The following is a 27,619-nucleotide window of genomic DNA, read 5'->3' on the forward strand; positions in this document are numbered from 1 at the left end:
GGTTTGCCACTCCGTTACCTCACATCCAGGCCCACCATAACCTCTTAAAGGGCCAGTGCTGCGCACGAGGGGCCAGCCATTTTAAAATGAAAAGAGGGGTTTAAAAAAAAAATCAATTTCTGTGGCATTTTACCTCACATGATTGACACCTGTTACTTTCAGTGGTTACGGTGATACTTTGTCTTTTGTTTTTCAAATACCCCCAATTTTCCAGTATCTGGTTAATGCAGTATATGAATGCAACCTTTCAACTTTTAAAGCAATACACCAACATGTACCTTTTTTCCGACTTACAAAGACTTGTTCAATTTAATAAAGAGATGTTCGATTTAATTTTCATTTTTGTGCATTCACTGACTCAGTTTCCATGTTAACATAACATGTTAGCTTAACATAAAGACTTGAAGCCTATAGGAGTCAGTAGCCTACCTCCATCAAAGTGAAGAAATAAATCTTACAGCAACTCTAAAGCTGTCTTATTTACACAAGGTATCATGTGCATTTGAAATACATGTGCAGAATAAAAATGGTAAAAATGAGAGATGTTGTTTTCGAAGAAGTTAGACAGTTGAATTTATAACCACTGAACACACACGTATCCTTCCGTCTATCCGCTGATTGAGCGTAGTGATCCGCGCACCTTCTGAAGGTAGAGCTAGATCCAGCCCCTTGCAGTTCCACCGGCTCAGAGGATTCGGCCTCCCTTCTTGCCCGCTCAGCATCCAAAAGCAATAGTTCCTCATCTGTAAACTCAGGCTCAAACAGATTAGGTTCTGGATCATTGTCTGTCCAGAAGACCTACCCTCCCCACAAATTTGAATATTTAATATGAAAACCCTGAAGACTTTTTTTATTAAACTGATTGATTGGTTCCCTTAAGGCTTCACTAATAACGGTTTGCAGTCAGACTTATAGTTCAAACATCCTTTAATAAACATTAATAACTGTTTTTCAAGGACAATAAGTTACATCAATTTACCTCAGAATCGATGTGGTGAAATAGCTTCATTTCAGTTGGGCACCCCAAGAATATTGAGAAAAAAATTGTGCCACCTAGTGCATAAATGAATAATTACATGTTATCCTACTGAAGTAATATTTATAAGATAACAATAACACATAATTGCATATTAATATATTTTCGATTCGTTTAGATTTTCACAAATTATATGCTGTAACATTTTTTTTTAAATTAATGTGTAATGTGGGAGTAATACTATTCAGACAACCATTAACCGCTTAAAGGAATACACCAACATTTTGGGTTATATACCTTTTGTCGACTTACCCAGACTTAGTTGTATGATTTTATTTTGACCTTTGTGGATTCACTGGCTTGGTTTAAATTTTTGCAAAAAGTGTTAGCTGAGCGTAAAGTCTTGAAGCCTATAGGAGTCAGTAGCCTACCTCCGTCAAAGTGAAGAAATAAACCGTACAGCAACTCCAAAGCTGTCTTATCATGTGTATTTGAAATACATGTTTGGGAGAAAAGTAGTAAAAACGAGACGTTGTTTTCAGAGAAGTTAGATGGTTGGAACTATAACCGCTGAACACACGTATCCTCCCATCTTCCACTGACAAGCCCAGTGATCTCCTCACCTTCTGAATTCAATCAAATATCTTGTCCAAGTCTGGGTAAGTCGGAAAAAAGGTATATTTCCCAAAATGTTGGTGTATTCCTTTAAATCGATTTCATTTCAACTGTATGGGGACAGAACATTCTGCATTAAGAACATGACCTGAGCTTAGAATCAGATAGGCCTACATAATCCTTATCTTTAGTTCACTGAACATAGCAACACAATGGACTCAAAACAGGACAGTGTACAACAAAATGTAGAAACTGTCAAAGTTTAAATTATTTGATCCATTAAGTGTGGATTGCCAGTCATTATGACATTGGATAAGTTGGAGTGTGTAAGCCTCTACATCCCAGGAGACATAAGCACTCATAATTATTTCAAAGCCTGTTAAAAGCCCTCCCACACTAGCAGAGCAAGCCCACCTGGAAACCAGACACTGAAGCACACTGACACACAAAACCTCCATTCTCCACAGCAGCTTGCAATCCAGGCAATTTTTGGCATGAGTGCCAACAGGAATGGGTAATTTCCTCAAGTGCCACTGAGTTACTGCATAAGGGGTGCAGGGGTGTTTGTTTTGTTCATGTTCCAATTAGCCCAGTCAGTTACATTACATTTACATTTTACATTTTAGTCATTTGGCAGATGCTTTGAATCCAAAGCGACTTACAAGTGCATAGGTTCTACCATAATTTTTTTGGGGGGGGGGTTAGACAAGGATAGGGATATCAGAAAGGAGGGGCAGGGGAAATCAGGAAGGAGGACTAAGGTAGAGTTTGAAAAGGTGGGTTTTGAGTCTGCGTCGAAGTAGGGGGAGGGATTCTGCTGTTCTGACAGTGGTAGGCAAGTCATTCCACCACTGAGGAACCAGAACGGAAAACAGGCGTGAACGTGCAGCTCGACCGCCAGGTGCACGTAGAGAGGGAACCATAAGGCGACCAGAGCTGGCAGACCGGAGTGGTCTAGCTGGGGAGTAGGGAGTGATCAGGGATTGTATGTAAGGTGGGGCAGTCCCCTTAGCAGCCTGAAATGCCAACACTAGGGCCTTGAAATGGATGCGTGCGGCAATAGGAAGCCAGTGGAGGCCAATGAGAAGCGCAACTTTATTTTTAAATAAACCAAGCCACAGCTGGGGACTGCAAACATATCCTTGACATTTACAAACAATTACCTGTAGTCCCACTGGGAAGCTACCTACTATTGGTATACGAAGCGTCTAAAAAAATGTTTTGTAACCATGTACAAACTCCTGGGGCCCCCTCTTTTTTTTACTCCAACCTGCTATATGGCAAATAGAAGAAAGTGATCAATCAACTGACAGACAGGTGATCACAGGTGTATGGTCCCAGAAACAAGATCATTGTGACAAATATGGAACAACTTGGAACAGAGTGTGTTCAGCAACCTACTACACCAATAGCCAGAATACACCCCCAGGACCAGGGTTGAAAACACCTGGGTTAGAATAAAAATCAGCACACACAAACCCACACACCCCCTCCTTCCAGGATCCAAGATGGCCTCCTGCGCTGCTCCCTTTCTGGTCTCCAGGATGAAATGACTTTTAAATGAGCCATCCTTCCATGTTGCAACAGTGTTTATTAAGTGAGACACATCTTGTCTGCTATAAACCTGTGCATGTTTACTCATCAAGATTTACAGACCTTTACACAAGCATCATCGGAATTGGCAGGTCAAACTGTTATACTTGTATTTGGCTTCAGGAAAAACAGTCCCAACGTGGATTTCTTATGCTTTGCAAAATATTTTAAAAAGCAATAAACCTGTAATAACACACCAAATGGTATCATTCAATGCATGCTATAATCAACATATTATTGGCATTTAGAATTTGTACTTTGGTTCCTGGTTACCGTCTATAGGTAATGTGCACTGATGTTTTAACTTCAGGCTACTCCCTGCTTCCTAACACTCTGGACTGAGTCTGGCAATGTCGGTACTAAGCTACAGTATTGCTCACATTAATAAGGCTAAATTGGCTAATGCATTAGATGGCCATTGAACATGGTCACACTGGTCATGAGTCAGCTGTGAAGTACACTACTCACCTAGGTAGGCAGTTGAGATGTTCCTTTTTTCAGCAATTGGACTGTAGCTTCCAATGTGCTGCAAGATGACTTTTGCTAGGTTCTGTGATGTCCTTTGTGGAATTTCTCAACAGAAAATGCCGCTGTTCCACTTTTGAAATGTCATTCAATTTCAGCTAACTTCTTCAAGTTGGCCTACCATTTATCCATTTCTCCATTAAAAGATTTTTTCCAATTTTTTGTTTCCAGATTTGCTACCAAACAAAAATTCAGAATTCCACCTCTAACCCTCGTCAACTGTTCTCCATTTTCTCCTCAGCACACCTCCCCCACCATCTCAGTCCTCCCTCAGTGCTGATGACTTTGCAGTATTTTTTGACAAGAAGGTCGCAGATATCCACAGCACCTTCGCGACCACCACCACCTCTGTGCCTGCCTCCCTTTCTCTGCCTGCCCCCTGTTTCTCCTCTTTCTGTCCCCTTACAGATGCTGATGTGTCTCACCTCCTGCTCTCCCACCGCTCTACTACTTGTGCCCTGGACCCCATCCCCTCAAACCTCCTTCAGGCAATCACACCTGACATCCTCCCGTTTGTCACCTCCCTTGTTAACTCCTCTCTGTCCTCTGGCTGCTTTCCCTCATCATTCAAGAGGGCCTACATCACCCCGCTCCTAAAGAAACCCACTCTAGACCCCTCCTGCATTCAAAACTACTGTCCGGTATCTCTCCTTCCTTTTCTATCCAAATCCATCCAACCAACTCTCTTCCTTCCTCTCACAGAATAACCTGCTGAACCCCCACCAGTCCGGCTTCAGACCTGGCCACTCGACAGAGACCACACTCCGCTCCTTCAATGAGTCCCTTCAGGCTGCACAAGCAACCTCCCTCTCCTCTGTCCTTGACCTCTCTGCAGCGTTCAACACGGTCAACCACTCCATCCTCTTCACCTCCCTGGTATCTACAGGGATCTGTGGCACAGCCTTAGACTGGATTAAATCTTATCTCTCTGGCCGGTCCTCCCAGGTGTCCTGGGCTGGAAGAGTGTCAACCCCTTGCCCCCTTGTTACAGGAGTCCCCCAGGGCTCAGTCCTCGGACCCCTCCTCTTCTCCATTTACACAAGATCCCTTGGCCCTGTTATCTCTGCTCATGGTATCTCATACCATTGTTATGCCGATGACACCCAACTCTTTCTCTCCTTCCCTCCATCAGACACACAGGTCCCTTCCTGTATCTCCGCCTGCCTGAAATACATCCATCTTCATCCCTGCTCTAACCTCTCCCTTCTCCTAGTTTTCCATCTCACTCGGGGATACCACAGCGACCTCAACCCCTAGTGCAAGAAATCTTGGAGTGGTGATGGACAACAGGCTGTCCTTCTCCGAGAACATCGCTATGGTGACCCGGGCATGCAGGTTCTTCCTGTACAACAACCGGAGAATCCGACCCTTTCCCACAACATACTCCACTCAGCTCCTTGTCCAAGCAATGGTCCTGTCCTGCCTGGACTATTGCAATTCTCTGCTGGCTGGCCTTCTAGCATCAGCCATCAGACCCCTACAACTGATCCAGAATGCTGCAGCCCGTCTGGTATTCAATGTTCCCAGACATTCACATGTCACCCCCTTGCTCAGCAACCTCCACTGGCTGCCTGTTATGGCTCGCATCAAATTTAAAACTTTGGTGCTCGCATACCAGGCAGTTAAGGGATCAGCCCCTGTATATATTCAATCACTTATCAAGACCTATACACCAGCAAGACCCCTCCGTTCTGCTACTTCGTGCTGTCTGGCGTCTCCCCCTTGCCACACCTGCACTTCTCGCTCACGACTGCTGTCTGTCCTGGTCCCACGGTGGTGGAATGACCTCCCGGTGGATGTCAGAACGGCAGTCTCTCTGACCTCTTTCAAGCGCAGACTGAAGACTCATCTCTTCAGGCTACACCTTTCCCTCCCTAACTCACCACCATGATTAGCCTTATATATGCCATAGACTGTAATGGCACTTATATAGTTGTATAGATGTTGTTGTTTTTTTGTATTAGCTATTGTACTGTTGTACCCGGGGTATTCTAGCTGCCAACTGGGGTATGCTAGTTTGGAAGTTGATGTATTCTTCAAGGGTTCCGATTGTATCTGTATGTTTACACTAGGACTCGGAACTGTACTGTCCTCTCAGGTCCTCTTCGCACTTGTACTTGTGTTTGATCTGCACTTCGTTGTACGTCGCTCTGGATAAGAGCGTCTGCTAAATGCCTTGTAATGTAATGTAATGTTTCATAGTACCATTTATTTGTTTAATCTGAAGCCATTTGGTTCACTAAAGCAATCTGTATGTACTCTACAGGTCCTGCAAAGTGCTAAACAGAGTATTGTTCATTACAATCAAGTGACAAATGATGAGACCATACAGAAGGGACTGACAAAATTTGGGAGTTTTATTTCTGGTCTTTAATCTTTTAAACGTTAACAAGGAGCTTACACAGGTAATTGCATAGGATACAAGTGTAGGTATAAGATAGGGAAGATGCTTTCAAAATATTGTTGAGATTCCCCAAATTCAGTATGCATACAACTTTGATTGGAATTCCTAAAGAGTACAATGCTTGCAAGAAATTTTTTTTTCTTTTCTTTTTTTACATTTTAAGAGAACTAGGAAAATTGTCACCTTCTTAAAAATTACATTTTCGTAAATTTTGGCAAGATATATGCCGCCGGCCAGAGGTTCTGGAAGATTTTATTAAGACTTAGGACTACAATATTTCCAAAGATGTAAGGTTAACAAAGAAAGGCAAAGAAAGACAGTGACATCTACTCAAAATGGCTGACGACATAGATCTGAATGACACTGACCTTTCCAGAAAATTCTAAAAGACAAATTTCCCCTCCATTTTATTAATTTCCCTCCAAAACACAAAATCAAGCTATTGTAGTTAAACAATTCCAAAAATACATTCACTTTAAAACTTGTCAAGAAGTATTTCAGTCTGGGACATTGTGGTTGAAGACGTTTTTCACTCTTTTGTAACAAGCTTTGTTGCTTTAACAGTCATTGAATAACAACTAAAATGTACCTTTATATTAGAAAATGGCGTTATACCATTGGTTCGTCTGATGGTCAAAAAGCTGACAAGCAGTTTGCCCTTACAAAACATTCAATTACTGTTCTTAACTGCAGAAATGAACTTTAATATGAAGTCAAGACTGAGGTCAACATCAATGCTTGCTACAAGAAAAACAAACAGTAAACAAAGCAGCACCTTATTGCTTTCTAACCCTAAAATGGAATTTATTCAGGTACTGGGAACTGACACTGAAATTAAGACTGAATGACTGTAGCCACACACTGCAAACTTATTACTAATAAAAAACCTACTTAAGAAATTCCCACACTGTCTGTTATTAGTAATGGGTCTACATTGTGTGGTTAGCACACTGTTGTTGATTTGCCTTGTCCCTCAAGACTGAGCAAGTCCCCTTGCAGCAATCTAATGACAATAAATATTTCCCCAAGATGGACCCATCTTTGTAAATCAAATAGTTGACATTTGGTCTCGGGCCACCATCGATCAAGGCGCTTTTAAACATGGACAGAGGATGTGATGTTTGTGTCAGTGAGCAGAGGGTCCCATATAAAGCTGTTTGGGTCTTTATTCTTTTTTATATTATTGGGTTTTATTTTAATTTTATTAATCTTATTCAATATTCTCACTCATTTCCCCTCATATGCAGAGCTTGTTTTCTCACTTTATAAATTGTTGAGCTCCAAGAGGGTCTGGTCGAGCACCTGGTGCATGCCAAGGTTTTCCTCCTTTGCTTGAGCCAGTTTCTCTGGTGATGGGGGAAAGAAAGAGGAGAATGGTGAGTCTCCACACAGCCTGTACCCCTCCCCCTCCCCTTAGGTGTACATAACTTATAGAAGCATAGAAGCATACGTCAGGAACTGACATATGAACAATTGTTTTTCTCCATGCAAGGAATCTGAATAACCAAGCCAAATACAACATATGTAGAAAAGTCCAATTCGGATTCAAATATTAGTTTTGTAATCTCCAAACTGCTACACTAAATATCACGTCATTACTGTCTTTGTGGAAGTTTTGAAATCAAGCGAGTTGAGTTGAACACAAATAATACCATATAGGCCAATGCATGAGGCTACAGCATGGGGTTCTTAACATACTGCAGTTTTGTCATTAGTCACAAAGAGGTTTCTATACAAACTCTGTGGTATCCTATTAACATACTGTTTTTAGTCTTCAGTCGAATGTGTGTTTATAATACAAATCCTCAATTAAGAGTCTTCAAAATGGGCTGAAAGGCACAAGTAAATCTAGGTAGAGTGCTGGGGGTTTGAGCCCGGGAAGCAAAGGGAGTCCACGTTGGTGCCTGCCAACGTGTCCAGTGGTCCCGGGCGGATTCAAAGCATCACCAAATGACTACGGGTGCTTCGAATGCGCCCTTTGACCGGGTTGGCCAGCGCTCTACTGTAACTAGGCGAGTCGGCGCGGAGAGAGCGAATGAGCTGGCCCGAGAGAGCGGGTCTTTGTGTGTGGTGAATGTCAGGGCTGGTTTGGGTTTCAGCATGCACAATGCAGCACTCATGAAGGGAAGCAGGTGGCGTAACACGTACCGAGAGCGCAGCTAAGCCAAATAATTCAAAAACAAAAACTGAAATAAAACATACGGTATTATAGCTGAATTAAGAAACCAATCAAGAATCCCATTTCATGTAGTATAAATAACATTATATAATATTATATGAATACAAGTGTAAATTTTGAGTGCTTTTAAAACAAGATAATATTCCATGTGCAACATTGCAACAATATTATAGTCGAATATGAAAATATTACAATATACCTCAACTGGGCTGCTATTAAGAGGTAGTAATACACAATTAAAAATGTACAGATCCATTAAACATGTTGTGTAGCACAGATCATTGGCATAAGCAAGACATTAGACAAACTTCTTTCAAATATTTTTCGTACACTGCAGCATTTCTAACGCAATGACCTGGGTAAGGTTGTGTTGCCATTCTTTCACTTTGAAATAAGTGGATGCCTGCATTCGGAATAAAAATAATAAAACTGGAAGACCAAGCATTTAAAATTCTGAACAAAGTCTACGGAATTGCATCATCAGAACAAATGGAAGCCAATGTGTGTCCCTACGCCACAACAGGAGCTTGTGCAAAAGAGGCAGTTATTCACAAATGCAGGTTCACAAATGCGATATGCAGCAGCACAACATTAACATACATGATGACAATAATATTGACAGTAAGTTACCACCACCCCCCCCCCCACACACACACACACACACACACACACACACACACACACACACACACACACACACACACACACACACACACACACACACACACTTCTGCCAATAGCAGTCCAATACAAGTGTGATACTTCCATTTTTACCCAACTTTAAAGAGTGAATTCCTCGGTTTTGAACCTAGATGTATTCAGTTCACATTTTTATACCTGTGAAACGGTGTGCTGTTATAAGTAAAGGTGTCAAAGCATGTGAATTAAGCAATTCTTTTTCTGAAAAACCTTGAACCGATGAACACGTCTCATCATCCCATTTTTTGGGGGGGGGAGGTGGGGCAACATGGCCAGATATTTATATTTAAATATTTGTGATATATATGCAATATTATGCAAACCAAGGTCACATAAGGACTGACATTTGCCTAGACATGCAGGACCAGCCCAAGGAATGCTGGAAACCTGATACTACACCGCTGTATAACACAAATATAAATGTTAAACATGTTGGTAGACTGAGACTAAACTAAAACTGAAGCTGTGTTTTGGGGTGAAAAAGGTACAAAATAAGTATGTATAAAATATGATAAAAAATGATACAAAGCCAGCAACTCACAGAATGTTCGTAAGCCACAGGAGGAAGTGTGATCATGCCAGAATTTTTCTAAACCCCTGACAGAAATTTGGCACAGTGGTAGAAATACTAGCAATAATGTAAACCTTTTATCCATTTTTTAACACTTTCTTCTTAAAAGGTAGTTAGTTCCATTCAAAGTTTTAGTCAGTCTTTCTGCATCAGAATAGAAAAAGTGAAGGCCTTTGGCACAGTAATGCATACAGTATCAGTAACAGACTGTCAATACTGGACTTTGGGTCTCTAGTGTTCTCTGTTCTTGTCCACCAAAGTTAGAAATGAATTAATTTGAGTTTGAGGTTGGACATAAATATGAATGAAGTATTGCTACAAAATCATGTGTATGAAACAAAACCATCGCAAATGCAGACAGCACAGGACATCCACTCCTTTTTTCAGCTGAAATCTTTGCTCTAGGTGGATGAAGGCTGCTTAAATGGATAAAAAGCCAATTTATGCTTGTTTATGTCTGTCAAAACACCCCTATCCACCACAACTGAACATGTGCTGAGTGTTTCCAATACACACCAAGAAAAGGGTACAAACATAGGTCTAAGTGTTCACATGGTTGGCCTTAAAATGACTGTTGCACTCAGCGGCGAATGATGAATTATGACAAACAAATGAATGTTAAACTACATTGGTCTCAATATTAGAACTTGGGTTCAATTAAAGTGCAAATAATATATAAAGGTATATTCATTTTCATAATAAATTTGAAAACATTGTGGGTCTTTGATACTGGATCCTTACTGTACCCATTAAGATTTTTGTGCAATATAATTTAAAAACAAAAATGCACAACATACTGTTCTTCCAACAATTTGGGGCACCAGAGTAAGAATCTTATGTTGTCAAATAATGGGAGAAACTATGAACTGGAAACCAAAATATCTCCTGCTTTTACAAACTATCTGCTACATACTTTTCCAGGTATTTTACATGAATCTTAAAATGCATAAAATTAATTTGCGTCCCGCTTTTTGTCACTAGGTCTGTGATCAGCCCCACAATGGGGGCTTCCTCTAACCTAGCTATGAGCGCTCATACATAAAACTGACATTAGCATTTTTTTGTTTTGTTTTTTTACAGGACATGCATCTTCATTGCTAATTTTAGACAGATTGTGGATTAAGTCTACTCAAAGTGTGGAAAGACACTCCACGGAAAAGAAAGCGGACTCAAGATATTGAAAATGGCATGAAGTTAATACTACTAAGGTTTCTTTTTGTTCATTTTTGTTTCAACGCAGTTGGAATGAACTACCAGGTCCAGGGAAAAGTCTCAGGCAGATTAAGGTCTAAAACGCTGCAAGTGTTCTCTGTATTTGGGAAGTGGAGAGGTGTGAATAATCGGTTCAGAGTTAATCAGTGACCAGTGCGTGTGTTTTGGAGAAAGGGAGGGGGTGTGCAGCTACTGCCGTGAGCCCCTCAGCTGTTCAGCTCGTTAAGCACGACCCTCAGCTCGTTACTGAGGACCCGGCCTTTCTCCACCTCCTTGTGGAAACGATCTGCAGCGACAGTGGAGGGACGACGGAAAGCCAACGAGGAAGACGCAGAAAGAGGAGAGAGAAAGAGAGAGAGAAAGAGAGAGGGCAGAGTTAGTTTAAACAAGACTACAGTCGGACAGCAACAGACAGACAAGGAAAAAAGAACACTAATGCTCCCCCCCCCCCCAAAAAAAAAAACGCAGCAGAATATTACACCACTCGGAGGTGAAGTTCCAGAGCAGGGGTGGGCAATTCTGGTCCTGGAGGGTCAGTGGATGCAGGCCTTTGTTTCCATCAATTACCCCGGCTAAATTAGATAAATGCCAGTTTACACAAAACATGGGTTCACTCAGATTAGGTCACACTAAAACAATTCTTATAGCGACAGAAAACACTTTGGCCATCATTCACGCACTTAAGAAATGCAGCCAAAATGTCAGACGCCATAAATGTTTGTTTTAAACAGGGTGGAAAGAATCTAGTTGGGCTGGGCAAGGAAGGTTCAGATACAATGGTCACATATTTCATTTTGTGATGCTGGTGTGTGTTATTTTGAAAGGATGTCTTGCAAGTATCAATTCAATCACAGAATGAGGCATCAGTAAATGTCAGCTTAAATATCAGTGTTTTTAAAGACAAGCTAAAACGGAAGTGATGGCACATATACACTAGTGAAGCAGATGTTTCAGGGGGAGTGTGAGGGGTGGGGAATCCATTTGACAGAAGTCAAATGAGGAGGGGGACATCCAATGAGGATGCACGCTGGTGCATGGGTATTGACTGCAGTAGAAAATTGACAGACATTTGATTGAAATACAAGCTCAGTGATACACGATGGCATAACATGTAAATTAAAATTGACTTCCAGGAAGTGGATGGAAAAGTGCTGCACTAACTTCAGTTTCAGCTTGTCTGTCAACCAGCCTAACTTTCGCAATGATACCCTCATTACTGTTAGTTGCAGCTAACTTCAGATGTTCGCTTAAACCGGGAACACATAAGACTTCAGATATGGCTGCTTTACAAGGAGAAGGAAGAAAATGTGTTTTGGAGACCATGGAGATACTTGTTGTACAGGAACACCGTAGCATGTTATGTTATCATTAAATTCATGTTACTGAGTGCAGTCTGTACTGGGGTGGCCTCTCTGTTCATTCCTGGATCTCCATTCACACCAGAGCACTCAGTTACAGGTAGAGGGCGCTGGTTAGTCCAGATTAGCTCCTGGCTTCTTCATTAGTTTTGATGGATTATTCATAGAACCTCTGTGCTCTACCCCTTTTTATCCCAGCTATCAACACAGACTAAAGTAACACAAATTTTAGTTTGGCTTTCTGTGGTGTAGATTCACAATGGTCTTGCAGAACGCACAAAGGTTTGAATAGCTCTGGAAATCTACCGCAATCTAACTTAAATATGTCCAACCCAAACCACAAAGATCACATAACATTCTCTGAGTCCTTCCCCTAAATCTCCAGAGTCACCATGCACCATCAACATATGCTAACTGGAGAACAAAAGCCTAAGGCAAACACGGAAGGTGACACTCCCAACTAAATAATAAAAGAAAACAGAGGAGAAACATCAAGAGAAAGGTGTTTATTACAGGACAGAAAAAAAGGGATGAGAGAAAGGGATCCGGATCAAGAGTTGACCCAATTCGGGATGGAGGAGGGAGGTTCAAGCAGGGTGAGCTCTGTGGGGCTGATGGGACCCTGGCGGGAAGGGGCTGGCCTACCCTGTGTTGGGTGCACTTCTCCCCCCCAAATTAAACGGGTTCATTACACAGGGCCGAAACCTCTCAACACCAAACCAGAAAAGGAGTTACGGGCAGTATGGGCAGGGGTCTCAAAATAGTGGTGCAGACAGATGGGGGGGGGGGGACCTTTATTAAAAAGATTAAGCAACCACCCTTTCTTTTTGATTACAAAGAACGCCATTTACTGGACCCCATAGAGAGTTGTATGGGATGAGGGTTGGCTTTGTACACTTTGCGCCGTAACAAAATAAAATTGAAAAAGAAACCAAAACCACTCTATAATGCTGTATGAAGGCCAACTGCAATCCCCCCACCCCTCAAAAAAATCAGCCTGGAATGAAATGCAACATTGAGGCGGTGGTGTGATCCACAGGAGAGCTTGTGTTGGCAATGGGGAGACCGAGAGAGAAGGAAGAGGGAGGGAGGGAGAAAGAGAGAGAGAGAGCAAGAGAGTATCTAGAGGGTAGTCATGTCATTGAGGGCAAGGTCCAGCTCTTCGCTGAGGGCTTTCCCCTTGAGTTTCTGAGAGTACACCTCGTCTGTGGGGGTCCCAGAAGGACAGGAGGACAACAGAGGGACAGACATACAGCCAAACAGGACAACACAGGGTGGAAAGAGGAAGGAAAATGAAAAGGTCAGATGGCCAAGGACACTCCTGAAACCAAAATAACCAAAACTAAAGAAAAGGCGGTGGTGGATGGTTTGATCAACGTGTCGCACATTAGGACCACAGAAAAAGATTTTGGTCTCTTTGCTGACTAGTCCACCATCTACAACAATAATTTAGCTCTGGCCAGTGGTCACATACCCCTACACTTCCAGAACTCAAACTGTCAGTACAATAACAAAGTTAAATTAAAATGTCTAACAGATTCTGATTTGATTTGTAACATTACCATCTACCGACTAATAGTTCTACATCAGAATTACAAGGAAGAACTACAATTACAACACTCCTCTGATATTATGACAGGGCCCATTTTTGAAAATAATTGCAGTAATCAATTTTAGATCTGAACAGTAGACTTTATGAAGTAATTCAGAAATATCCACCAGCAAATATTTTAGGTACACAAAAAGGATTTTAAAAATTGCTCTTCTAAGATTACATAAAGACCATGAGTCCCAACTTCCTGGACATCATGCAACAATCAATCATGCCAACTGTGTTGATTTTATAGCACATTAGCATGGCAAACATGCAAAGACACTCCTTTAGCTAAAAATGTCCCCCCAAAACAACAAATCCAATCTAGTATTATCAACATGCAGCCAGTTTTGTCAGTAGGACATTTTCAGACATGTTAAGACCTCACACCAAACTATCAAACATTCCCCCCAGTTCTCCGCAAACATTCTGGTTCACAGCTAAACCAGGACAGCAAAAAAAAAGCAACAAACAAAGATCATTCTCCCTGACACAAAGGCAAGATATTTTTGTAGCGGTAGTACACATCTGTAAGAGGACCTTGTGAAATGCTTCTGTGGTACTTCTAGAATAGCTACATCTTAACTGTGCAAAAGGAACCACAGAATCCGCTCATGAATAAATGCAACTTCATTAGATGAAAACTATGCTGAAGAGAGGTCCTCAACTTCAAGGGCTTTCACACCAAGTTTGGTTGAAAGGATTCGCACCTCCACACCAATAAAAACAAACTTCATCCACTTTGGTGAACTTCGTCAAACTAAGAATATTTAAATCAATCTTGAATTTGTTTGTGAATGTGTTTGTTACATTGAGCTAGCCCTTATGCTGTGCATGGACCAGAATACAACGGTTGTCCAAGCCACAAGTTTTAAAGAATTTCTTAAAAAAACAAATCACCACCATCGCACCATCTGTCAAACTTATTACTTAGTACTTCTTATTTTTCTAAACAACTGACAGATTACATCTGGAGTAGAGATTGAAACCAAACAAAATGGCCATCACCCCCATGACTTCCTTTTTCCAAGTAGTTTGCCTGAAATTCAACTTGGAATGCTTTCGCTTTCAAAATGAGCAAATTTATGTGCCATGGTGTGGGTTTGATGGTTTTACTTTGCCACCCAAGAGAGGTTTCACGCATATCTGCCAACCGAGTACTTTTGGACTAAATCATCAAACAAACTACGTGTGAAGTTATCTTCAAGCTCCAAGTTCGTAAAGTTGAATCAACATTTGGCACACGTCAACCACAAATGTCAAAACAACCACATTTGCCCTGGCAGATACCATTGTTTTCTTTAAATAATATTTCCTTAAAATAGCATAAAGACCCTTCTTTGTATTTGAAATCCCATACCTACACATGCCACACCTCTTTGAAATAAGTTTACCCACACAAAGAAAAACTATTCTCCAATCACAGAGAAGTAGTCTGTGTGTCCACAGGAAATTCTGGTTTGTAGTTTACATGGGAACCGATCATCTGCCAGATCAGCTGAAGCAGGCTAATAAGCGCTTTGAAAATGCAGGCATTATTTTTCTTGTTTCATTTAACAGACGCTCTGAGCCAGATTATTCTTATACACCTATCCAAATATCCAACTATATAAATGGGTTATTGGATATTTACTGAAGCAATTGCCATTATGTAACTTCTGCATTTGGCTTATAACCCTAGCTTGCTAGCCTTCTGCCTGATGCAAGACTTTAAATATTAACCAGTAACAGCTGCAAGTTGTATGAACCTTAGTACCATTACTACCAGCATGGATGAGGCCTGGCACAGGAGTTAGTATTAGTTAACAAAAAGATCCAACAAACAAAACAAAGGGGGCTTTGAGGGCTATGCGGGTTCAGCGGTTTCAGATCAAAGGTGGAAGTGTGAGGCGATTAAAGACTTCAGGTGTAATTAGGGCAGGAAAAGTACCTTCCAAGTCATCGATAGTCTTTTCAAGTTTAGCCACAGAGCGCTCCGCAAACTCGGCACGTGTCTCCGCCTGGAAAACAAACATAGTAGGATACATTACTACTACTACTACTGCTGCTGCTGCTGCTGCTGCTGCTACTACTACTACTACTGCTACCACTGCTACTACTACTGCTACTACGACAACTACTACTACTGCTACTACTGCTACTGCTACTGCCACTACAACTACTACTACTGCTACTACCACTGCTGCTGCTGCTACTACTACTACTACTACTGCTGCTACTACTGCTACTACAACTACTGCTACTACTGCTACTGCTGCTACTACTACTACTACCACTGCTACTAGTACAACTACTACTACTACTACTACTACTACTGCTACCACTACAGCTACTACCACTGCTACTACTACTACTACTACTACTACTACTGCTACAACATGATAGTTATTCAGCAGTTGCCGTTATCCACAGCAACTTGCCATGTAGTAAATTATATTAGTACAAGCGTTGTATACCAATGAAGCTTCTTATGCGAATCCAAAGGACTTTGATTAATTAATGCTACAAAAATACCATTTGCTACTTATCAAGTTATGAATAATGAACAAATATAAAATAACAATCAGATCAGATGTTTCAAATGGCAGAACGGTCACCACAGTTCAACTGCATGGCACTGTACATTATTGTAAGTCACAATTAAAGTCTAGAGTCCGGTGGACACACATTAGCAGTCTCTCACCTCTTTGAGTTTATCCGTAAGAACTTTTATTTCCTCCTCATATTTATCTTCCTTTTGCGAGTACTAGAAAGAAAAGAAGAAAGGGCCATATGAATGCAGGAAAACACTTAATAAATAAATGGTGGATACCTTCCAGACCTATGTTAATGTTTATATCTGCAGACAAAACTGGCTTCTTTAATGTACATCGTTTTTGTCTAAGCATTATTGATGATTGTCACAATTGGGTGGGTGGAGGGGGGGGGACCGACATCAAACCAAAGCTGACCTGGACTTGCTCTCAATTTTTGGATGCATCCAAATTATTCCCTCATGTTCAAAGGGCCATATGTGCCTGTGGATGACCTCGTTTGGCCCACAGGGCCGTCAGTTGAACAGCCCTACTCTGGACCGCAAGTCCTACTCAACTCCAGGGCTTGATTTCACTAATTATGTTACCTCCTTGGTTCAGGAAGTAAGCTCATTAGTGAAATCAGATGTTGTGGTGCATGGTTAGAGCAACACTACAGCCAGAAGGATGCAGAGTTGAGTAGCCCTGCTGTTGAGAGGTCTGTTTTATAACCATGTTGTCAGGTTCTTATGTTTTAACCATTTTATCCACAAGGTATGCAAAGATATAGTGGTCACTTTTGACCCATGTTGTACATCAAGGGGTTAAATACGTGGTGTATCGAAACACTATGCAAAACATCCTTGCTTCCCAGTTGTCCTAAATGCATTCTATGGCACGTATGGCAGTATATGTCAGGAATATTATTATTTTACAGTTCAACATGGGCTAAACTTGTGTGTGTACAAGTGTGTGTTAGGCTACCAAGAGACAATACCAGCATAATTGTATACCATACTTTCATTATTACATTGACAGATCCATGAAGGGAACAGGAATTTGCATTGGAGAAGGAATACAGGAGACCATGATGGAATAGAGGAAAAATTGAGAAAAAAAAAGTACCTATGCAACGCACTATATGAAAAAAAATTAATAATATATGCCCACTTAATTCCATATGAGATCCAAAGAGTCAGTCTACAAAACATTTTCATAAAAAAGGAAAAAAATTACAAAACTTTTCATTCAATCGAGACTAGTTTGTCTAAGAAGTTTCACCATTTCTTTTAACTTCAGTAGGTGTCATTTTCTAGCTCTTCTCTCTATTTCAAAAACGAAATCTGTTAAAAAACATAACTCCATGTACTTAACTGCTTAAAGTCATAAACAGAAGTGCAAGCGTTTCAGTAAAAACTTGCCAATCGTCATTCCTCCGAAATGCGATATCTCCACTTTCATCATGTGGAGGTGAAATTACAGCGCTTACAACACGTAGCCGCACAGCAGCTCCCGAAACATAAGCTTCCCTACACTCCAGTGTGCCGTGAGATGTCTCTGGGTCAGTAACTTGTGAGTTATCTGTCACCCCTATTGTGAAAGTGGGGGGGTACTCCCTGCTCTCACGGTGACTGGGCTTTTCCGTTGACGTTGAATTACAGTAGACTGCATTGGATTTGGTCTCCATGGAGACCATAACCCGGACGGTTTGGCCCGCGGAATAAATAAATAAATTTATTTTATTTATTTTTTAATACAAAAAATAAAACTGTATGCTGCTGCAGGAGGGTTCATCAAAACCCTAGGAATGGGGTCTGGGGGGGACAGGAAGCCCCCGTCCCGGCACCCCCAGCACCCCCCACCTCTGCCCCTACCTTGTCAGACTGAGCCTCCAGAGACTTCAAGTTGTTGGTGACATTTTTCAACTCTTCCTCAAGGTCACCAGATTTACTGTCCAACAGTAAGAGAGGTGGTAGGAGAGGGGGAGAGAGGGGGGAGGAGAAAAAGAGGGGAGAAGGGGGGGAGGAAGGAGAGAGCGCAAGTTGAGGTCGGAGAGACAGAGCAGAAAGAGCAAGCAGAGGAGACCCGTCCTGAGTGTGATCTGCCCCCTTTAAAAGGGACAGGGGCAGCTGGGCTGGAGCCAGCTTAAACCAGCCGTTTCACTGTGGTTTTCCTGGAAAAATGGAGGACCCTTTCTTTTTTTTTTGTTTTTCAGTTAAAAATAAGACTATGTGAACAAACGTGGCACCATCTAGTTTTAAGCAGTGTGCTGATAACCATCTAAAGCAAAAGAAACCTGAGCCAATGCTAACATTCTTGTTTGGTCGGGGGACAGGGGGGTGAAATTGAAGCCAACACGACACAGCCAATTAAGTTTGAAAGATGATACTTATTAGATTATGAATTCAATTCAATAACAATCTGAGGTTCTGCAGTTCATTTAGGATATCTTTAAATATACTTGACAACCCAAGTATATAAATTGTATTTAAGTACATAAACATAAGAGTGAAAATGTACAGAACAAAAATATACTCAACATATATAGAAGAGGATATTGGGGACTATACATTTAACTAAGTAAGCTATGAAGCAATGGGGGCTTGGCGTGGCGTGGATTTTGAATTTTGGGTAAAGGGTGTCCTATTTGCCTGTGGCTCAAGCAGTTGTGTGTGGCCGGGCTCCCACTATTCATGACCTACACCAGACAAAAAGCAGGAAGCGCTCAGCGTGCGGGGCAGGAAGCGCTCTCGTCATGTGACAGGAAGAGGAAGAAGAGGACAGCACTGACCAGAAGGGAGGAAAGGAAGCAGGTTAGTCACACAGGAAGTGAAGGGGGAGGGGGAAGGGGGGGTGGGGGTGGCAAGTTGACCGTTGTTGAGGGCAGTAAGTACCTCTTCCTCTGTGGACATCAGGGATTTCAAATTCTGGTCCAATAGTCTAAGCTCCTCCTCCAGCTGCCTGACTCGACTGGGTTAGTCCACAGCGAAGAGGCGGGGGTGGGGAGGGGAGGGGGGGCACAAACAAGGCAAATCCGGGTGGGGGTGCGTTCGAGCATGCATTACAAAAACAAACAAAAGGGGAGAGAACACATCCAGGCGCTCTGCTGAGGTTAGCGTGTCCAACATCTCCGGTTTCACACTTGAGCAACACAAAAAGGTGACCGTGGACTGGGATGGCCTGCTGGCAGCAGGTGTGGGGTGGGCGTCGCCAACGTAAGCTCTGAAACGTGCCTCGGGCAACAGCTGCGTGTTAAAACTAAACCCAGGAAGAACGTCTGGTTGGCCACCCTGAGCGGCTACAAAGGGGGCCTCTGAAGGCCACTGACTTCAGTGCGCACTCAGTCCAGATGAACGGTTTCCTTTGGGTACATTTTTCAACAGCCATCAACATTTATTCTCCAATGAGGACTTGTTGAGCTTTGACTGGTGAGAGAATTCTTTCCAAAACAGGCCCCTTGATGCCCTTTAAGGCAGGGGTATGCAACCCCACATCTGGGAAAAAACTACACAAAATACTTTCACGTGACCTCTGAAGGTCATTAATGATCCGAGTGGATTATTGATGGTTTTACATCTCTCACCCTTTTGCTCCAACGTGACCCATGACCTTTGTGTTGATTGGCTAGAAATCCAATTTCACAACAGCTGAATCCCACCACACAGCTTGGCACTGTGGACCATTTCAGACCCCATATTAATCATGCATTACTTTGACATATTCGTGCAAGAAAAGTCTTTATATTTTCACAGTGTATTCAATAAAGTGACATTTACATGGCAATATACATAAACACAGTGAAAGACTAGAGAATATCTGCAGTACACAATGTTTACATAATGAGGTCAAAATCAGGGGTTATTATAACATTCCTTAAAAGATTTTAAAATTTAGATTATCAGTAAAAGATATTAAGTTGCGCAACAAATAACTGATTTTCTTTTTAAAAATGTATTATTATTTTTATTTTTTACTTACTTTTATAGCATTTAATCTTACTACTTTATAATCAAGGACTTAAGAGGCTGAAAGTTCCTTGGTGCTAAGAGTATGTGTTTTTCCACTAGGCTGAATTAAGGCACTGCACAAGAACACTTTGGCGGGTACAGCTAGCGAACAAAAAAAAACAGAAGCACCGACAGTCACTTCACAGGGTGCTAGGCCATCACCTTATTGAACGAAACGAGCTGCTTTTGCCAAAAGCACCAAGCGATCACTCCCCTTTAAAAGTAATGGAGATCTCCTCGTGCAGACATGAGTCATAGTTACAGGAGAAAAGGCCTGCCCGGCCCATTGCACGCTAAGACACATGGATGAGCCACGCCTGTGTGGCAGGCTCTGCTTGCTGTTCGCTAGCTGTGCCGCCAGCGTGCCGCGGGACAGACGGACACTGGGATGGCGGGAATGACGGAGGGCAGTGAACTTACGCCTCAGCCACCTCAGCACGCTCCTCAGAACGCTCCAGATCGCCCTCAAGGATCACCAGCTTACGGGCCACCTGCAACGGGCCAGACACACCAGCTTTAAAACCTGCCCAGGTAAGGGCATTACACACACATGCAAAGACACACACAGACGCAAACACAAACGCAAACATAAAGACAGACAGACACAAAGACAAACAGAAACGGAGCCTTCCAGAAGTGATAGTGACCCAAAGAAAATTGAGTGACTTAATTTTCACAATGTACTCATTAGCTTTGTTTGCTGGAAACGTGACATTTTTCCATAATGAAACAGTCAACAGTAACATGTAGAGAGATAATTTGACTTGCAGGTTATATGAGTGCAATAGAGATCAAAAATAGTTGCCTGGACCCTGAACATTTGGCTGCATTGGCTGCACCCTAACAGCCATGACCGATTGCGTTGTGACCAGGGAAAGAACCCCAGATGAGGCAGCTTTAGACCGGTCCTCTCCCACCCAAATGCTGGCGGGAGCCCCTCTACAGTGACCTGCAGTGCCACACCAGGTGCTAAGCAACACTGCAGTACCGCCTAATCCACAGCACTGTACTGTAATATGCCATCCCGCCAACGTGGGGCTTAAATCAATACAGTTCATGTACCTGAAATAACCTTTAACCTTCATTTATACAGGGTAGGTCGACTGAGCACACATGCTCATTTACAGCAACGCCCTGTTAATGCCTGTCAAAGGACCTGGGCAAAAGCATCCGACCAAACTACAGCACATCAAACCACGGCATCTTGTTCAAGAAAGTTAGAATTAAAGTGCCTTGCCTCATGTTGGTCTCTAAAGGCAGCATGCCTCTATGGAAACTCTACCAGCACTGAAAGTGCATTGAAAACAGACTTTGAACTGTTCTGCAGTTCAAAACACGGCATACACAAAAGCTAGCACCATGGCAACAACATTTCCCAAGGTGATTCAAAAGCAGATAGCGAGGGGGTTTGAAATGCCCTGGGTCCACGAAGCAAGGGACATGAATATTGTTAAGTAATTAATTAACTACCTTGTGGGTAATATAATATAACCTTTTTGTAAGACTTTGTAGGTATACCAAGTGCCATCGAAGACATTTCACCGAAATAAAAAAAAAGTCCCGATTGACCCTTTGCAGGACAGGACATGTTTTTGGCGAGCCTAAATGTATTGGGCTATGGAAAAGTACAGAGGAGAGATTTGAAACAAAGAAAATAAAAATAATTAAAAAATACACAAGCTTATTTTAAGATCGGAAAGAGGAGGGAAAACTCCCCAGACCCCAGCTGAAATGACTCCTTGAAGAAACGGTGGCTCGCTCACCCTGAGAAGGGTTAGCCAGGGGTAATCCCGTCGTCACGGCACATCAATAAAGGCCGGACAGATGGGAAGGATAGGGCTAATGGCTAATGGGCGCGCAGAGAGAGGAATGTTAATTCAACACCAGAGGGGAAGGGCCACTTTGAAGGCCTCCCTACAGCACGCGCAGGCAGCTGCTGAGCGACCGCTTCAGAGACCTCCGCCCGCCTCTCAGCGCACCGCTGGCCCAGGGTGTTCCTCCACCTTTTCGACTGCGCTACCTTAAGTTTTTCATGGGGCAGCACGGTGGGAACAACGGACTGCTAAGCGAAACATGGAGGAGGAAAGCTCCGGAAAGGGCAGTGGAGTGTGTCTGGATTCAGGGCGCTGGAATGACGGGGGCCCCGAACAGGGGGGGAGGCGCAGAGACGGGCGGAGACGGCACCTCCTCATATTTGCGGTCGGCCTCCTCTGCGATGTGTTTGGCCTCTTTCAGCTGCATCTCCTGGATCTCCATTTTCTCCTCGTCCTTCGTCGCCCGGTTCTCGATGACCTTCATGCCTCTGGGGAGAAGGACAAAGCAGGCGGCAGTTAGCTTGGCGTCCCTCCCCAGCACAAAAGCCTCCATTAGTACAGACAGGCCCAACGCCGCTGTACCGCAGTCCGTTAGTGCTGGAACAATATCCGTGTACAGGGAATGCTGCTTAGTAGATAAGGCTCTGCCAAATGCATTACCATTCAAAAACAATCGATTAAAATTGTATATCGGTTTACAACATATAATTACCTGATTAAAATTACTTTAAAGCATCTTAAAACTAACAAGCACAATATATAAAGCATTGCCATGTCAGACGTCAGGAATTCTAAATCTTGAAAGCAACTACACGATTTGTAGAGAACCCTATTATTCCAAGTTCTTCATTTATTGTGCTATTGCTCATCATAGTTTTAGAGGTACGCATGCTAAAATGTTTCTGATGCGGAGAAACTTCTCCTAGTCCCCATACCATAGATTGTGTAGGTCTGCAGTATAAAGTGCCCCTTCCATCAAATGCCCTAATTTGCAAACCGAGTTTGCTTACAAACAAACTGTATGACTTCTTTTTAGCTATCCTTCACAACCCAAATGTATGTTCTCATCTCATTCTGAGATCAAGTAGTCCTGGTTAAGATGAGCCCCTACTCACAGTTTATAGATGACAACTAATAGACACTAATCCACACCAGTGATTGAATTCTTCAAATGTTAACATCAGTCATTGCATTGACATTATAAAACATTCAATCAAAAAAGCACCAATATAGTGTCACATTTCTGTGGCATTATTGGGAACAAGCGTTGTCAGCCCAAGTCAAATGCTCAAGTGCTGAATGCACAACACCAGCAGACACTGCATCCCTCCAGATTTTGGGGTCCCTGGAGCAGAGATATCCACTTGAGACAATACCATGCATTGCAGTCCCAACTCCCAACCCACAAATGAACCCCCAGCCCCCACCCCCCCCGTGGCCGGGGGCTCAATTCCCAACCACCACATTTTGTACCCCATCTCTGTCCCGTAACAGCCTCTGCCCATCCTGTCTGAGTGCAGTGACAGTGCAGTGACAGGGCGCAGTGTGAGTGCAGTGACAGGGCGCACTCGGAGGGCAGGGACAGTGCAGTGACAGGGCGCAGTCTAAGTGCAGTGACAGGGCGCAGTGTGAGTGCAGTGACAGGGCGCAGTGTGAGTGCAGTGACAGGGCGCAGTGTGAGTGCAGTGACAGGGCGCAGTGTGAGTGCAGTGACAGGGCGCAGTGTGAGTGCAGTGACAGGGCGCAGTGTGAGTGCAGTGACAGGGTGCAGTCTAAGTGCAGTGACAGGGCGCAGTGTGAGTGCAGTGACAGGGCGCGGTCTAAGGGCAGTGACAGGGCGCAGTGTGAGTGCAGTGACAGGGCGCACTCGGAGGGCAGTGACAGTGCAGTGACAGGGCGCAGTCTAAGTGCAGTGACAGGGCGCAGTGTGAGTGCAGTGACAGGGCGCAGTCTAAGGGCAGTGACAGTGCAGTGACAGGGCGCAGTCTAAGGGCAGTGACAGTGCAGTGACAGGGCACAATCTGAGGGCAGTGACAGTGCAGTGACAGGGCGCACTTGGAGGGCAGTGACAGTGCAGTGACAGGGCGCACTCGGAGGGCAGTGGCAGTGACAGTGTGCAGTGTGAGTACAGTGACAGGGCGCACTCTGAGTACAGTGACAGGGCTCACTCGGAGGGCAGTCACAGGGCGCACTCGGAGGGCAGTGACAGGGCACAGTCTGAGTGCAGTGACAGTGCAGTGCACTGACAGGGCGCACTCGGAGGGCGGATAGTTCCCGGTCGTTCACCTCTCGCTCTCATCGGCTGCTTTCTCGGCCTCCTCCAGTTTCTGCAGCGCGGTGGCGAGCCTCTCCTGGGCGCGGTCCAGCTCCTCCTCCACCAGCTGGATGCGGCGGTTCAGGGAGGCCACCTCCGCCTCGGCCTGCGGGAAACAGGGAGAGCAAGAGGCTTCCGGTTACTGCGGTCAGCGCCAAGAGACAGCCGGCCAACGCCCTGGTCAAAAGAACGCATCCGAATCTACCGTTCACGAAGCATCTCCGAGTGGGAGCGCTGATCTAGGATCAGGTCTCGCCTGCACATATCCTGACCTTACCCAACATGAGCTAAAGGACAAAGCTGACTCTAGGTTGAATATTGGTAACAACTTACATGAATCGGCATGTAATTGTTAAACTAACTACTGATATGAGAATTTAATCTATAATAAAGCTTTGTTTACGTATTTTTACATCATTAATTCATTTTACATCATTCAACTATATTAGTTGATGGCAATTCATATTGAAATGAGAAAAACAGTTAATGTCTTGGTTATTAGTTAACCACTTATTAAGTTTACCCTATGGTTTGCTAATGCATAAATATTCATGCAACTAACACATTAGTTAGTAGTTCAATACTTTTAGTGAATAGAAAGTTATGTTAAATGTAACAAATACATTCATTTTATGCTTAATGCATTTGTTCAATTAATTCACAGTAACTACTACATAAGTATATGGCAATCCATCTACCCCCATTGTAAAGTGTGGGCCACTTTACAATGGGCCCTGTATTCATAAAGTGTCTAAGAGTGCTAATCCGAAACTTTTCATTATGATCGAAATGCTAAAACAGACAATATACTCTGAGACACTTTTTGAATACAGGGCCTAATCTGTCATGACTTCATGCTAGTCCTTCTCATCCTAGAATAGAAATGTGGTGAGGTTTAAAGGAATATATGCAAGATGGTCCATGGGCTTGCTTGTTGCGTGAAAGTGCTGCGTTTGCGTTCTAGTTAAGGGCCACACAATTGTTCAGTTCATTGACCTCTGGATGTCAATTTCAAAGTTGCTCAACCGTCCAAATTGAACTGACCGTCTAACAAATCAATCGCAGTCTCCACTGTCTAAACATACTCTACAGAGTAATGCACTTAACAGTCAAAGAGCCAACTTGTGCGACGTTGTGCAGTGTACATGAGATGTTTCACGGTGGCACAGTGATGGAAAAAATTAAATATCTTCTGAAACTACTGATAATACTGGCTCAGTAACTGCGGAAATAATAAAGTATTTTACAGAACCATAATGTTTTCTGTAATCGGCAGCAAACTAGCCAGTTCCAACTACAGAGATAATCCAGAGTGAATAAACATCCCATGTTCGCTCACAAGTCCCCTTCTCTCGCAAATACAGATGTACAGAATTAATAATGGCAAAAGAGAAATATCAATAATCAAATTTTGATGTTATTTTCAGTTTGTCTTTAGTTTCAGTTTGTCTTTAGTTACAGCACAGCCTCTATGCTGTCACAGGATGACACAGCAATATTCATCTCAGATTGGAGGGGCAGCCTGTAGCCTAGTGGCTAAGTTACTTGACTGGGACCTGGAAGGCTGGTGGTTAAAGGCCCAGTGTAGCCAAAAAAAAACCAACAGCTAAATAACAGTAAGTGCACTGTGAAAGCCACACAGCAGGTCCAACAATGCTTTTGAGGAGGTGATCCACTGCATTGGATTGGATCATATTCATTGAGTACATGCTCCTATCCTGTGACTTATAATGAAAAAGAACCTGCATCCAGCAGTTATGTGAGCATCATATAGCCTGATTTGGCTGACCATATTCCCAAACCGGTGAGTTGAAGCATACCTTATGTCATCCTAGAAACACAGGTTGGGATATTAGCTTTGACATTGTGTGAGACCAAGAAAGACAAACACAACAGGAGAGTCTTCTGGCAGAGATTTGGAAGGCGGCTCAAGGTGATTCACAGGTCTGACCTTGAGACTCCCACAGACAGACTCCTTTGTTTTAGTCCGACGAGTCTCTGTTCAGGCAAGGCTACAGCTGTACTTCAAAAGGCCCACTTAAAGAGCACTGCAAACGGCTAATGGGACACTCCAGCTATGAATGCACTCTTCTACTCAGCAGCTTGTTCAGCTGACCACTAAACTCCATTGCTATGGAAAAATGCCAGGCTAATTAGCGAAACAATAGGCCGGTAAACTTGTATGCATGGAATCAAAACTGTCCACTAAAACAATTGGGTAATAAACTATAAGTAACACAAAGCACAGAACAAACACAACAGTTGTGTCAATAAAACTGCAAAGTCAATGAAACTGGCTACTAAGAAAATATGCTGTTGAGAGTAGCTCACTCCACACCCGATGGTCCAAAAGGTGATGGGTCCATGCGATAATCACCGGGTTCATTTTCCCCATAATGTGGCTCAATTTGAACAAATTGGAAAGTTAACCTTGCCTAGTTCAAGATGTGCAGATGCTGACAGCGGCTCCAATCGATCTAAATTTTGATGCTTGTGAGGAATAACTTGCTTGCATTATTCTGTGTATTGAAATGTTTCCAGGTTCATAGAAGACAGATGGAAATTCTACCGTCATGTTCAACTGTCAAAGCAGGGTACAACTATGAAGAATAAATACGTTTTCAGCATTGTCCCTCTATGACGCATGGAAACAGTTCAACAATTTTGGCCAGACAAGAAATGTCACTTGCCCAGCACAGGCCATGGAATCCATAGAAATATTCAGAAAATCTTTAATGAGACGACAAGCAGAGGAATTTGCTCTTTAACGTCTCAAAGAGATGAAATTGGGCTTTTATTTGTACCGCTGAGCTCTCATTTGGTGACCAGGCATTCCATCAAATTGCCTTTCAGATATCAAGTGTCGCTCAGCCCCTAAACATGGCCGGGGGGAACTTTCATGGATGTAGCTAAGCTGGAGACCAGGAGCACATATTTGTACATGAAGAGTTCCTCTCGCACAGAACAGAAAAAGTGGACAAATCAAGTGGACATGGAAGTAAGCGAATGTTGCTGAAAGAGCCAATCTCTTTTTAATTTTTTTTTTTTTACATTTTTTAAAGGAGGGTGGTGCACATATGCACATTCCGGAATTCCAAGATTCCTAGTGAGGCCGGCCGGTCGGCCGTGGGGGTCCCGACAGCGATCCACGGCCGAACAATGGCTCCCAGTGTTTTCCCTTATGGAAGCCGGCTAATCAAACCAGCAGTCTGCAAAATCCTATAAATCTATTCCCATTCCTCAGG

General features: G+C 43.0%; 1 protein-coding gene across 8 annotated transcripts in view; it reads right to left on the minus strand.

The window, feature by feature from the left end:
• Positions 1–6,056: 6,056 nt before the first annotated feature.
• The window catches only part of LOC133105446 (tropomyosin beta chain), a 40,527-nt gene continuing 18,964 nt past the window's right edge, over positions 6,057–27,619 (minus strand). For 2 of the 8 annotated variants that reach the window (XM_061215567.1, XM_061215572.1), the window contains 7 exons: positions 24,347–24,480; positions 22,431–22,548; positions 20,667–20,737; positions 18,114–18,189; positions 16,410–16,472; positions 15,657–15,726; positions 6,057–7,459 (listed from right to left, as the gene is read on the minus strand). In XM_061215567.1, coding sequence (XP_061071551.1) covers positions 7,377–7,459; positions 15,657–15,726; positions 16,410–16,472; positions 18,114–18,189; positions 20,667–20,737; positions 22,431–22,548; positions 24,347–24,480 — 615 coding nt within the window. In that variant the 3' untranslated portion in view covers positions 6,057–7,376. Of the gene's footprint in view, positions 7,460–12,623; positions 13,338–15,656; positions 15,727–16,409; positions 16,473–18,113; positions 18,190–19,133; positions 19,210–20,666; positions 20,738–22,430; positions 22,549–24,346; positions 24,481–27,619 lie in introns of those variants that run through there. The other 6 variants (XM_061215565.1, XM_061215570.1, XM_061215569.1 and 3 more) reach the window with 3 other exon arrangements.

Source organism: Conger conger, chromosome 12, assembly GCF_963514075.1.
Source record: "Conger conger chromosome 12, fConCon1.1, whole genome shotgun sequence".
Taxonomy (NCBI): domain Eukaryota; kingdom Metazoa; phylum Chordata; class Actinopteri; order Anguilliformes; family Congridae; genus Conger; species Conger conger.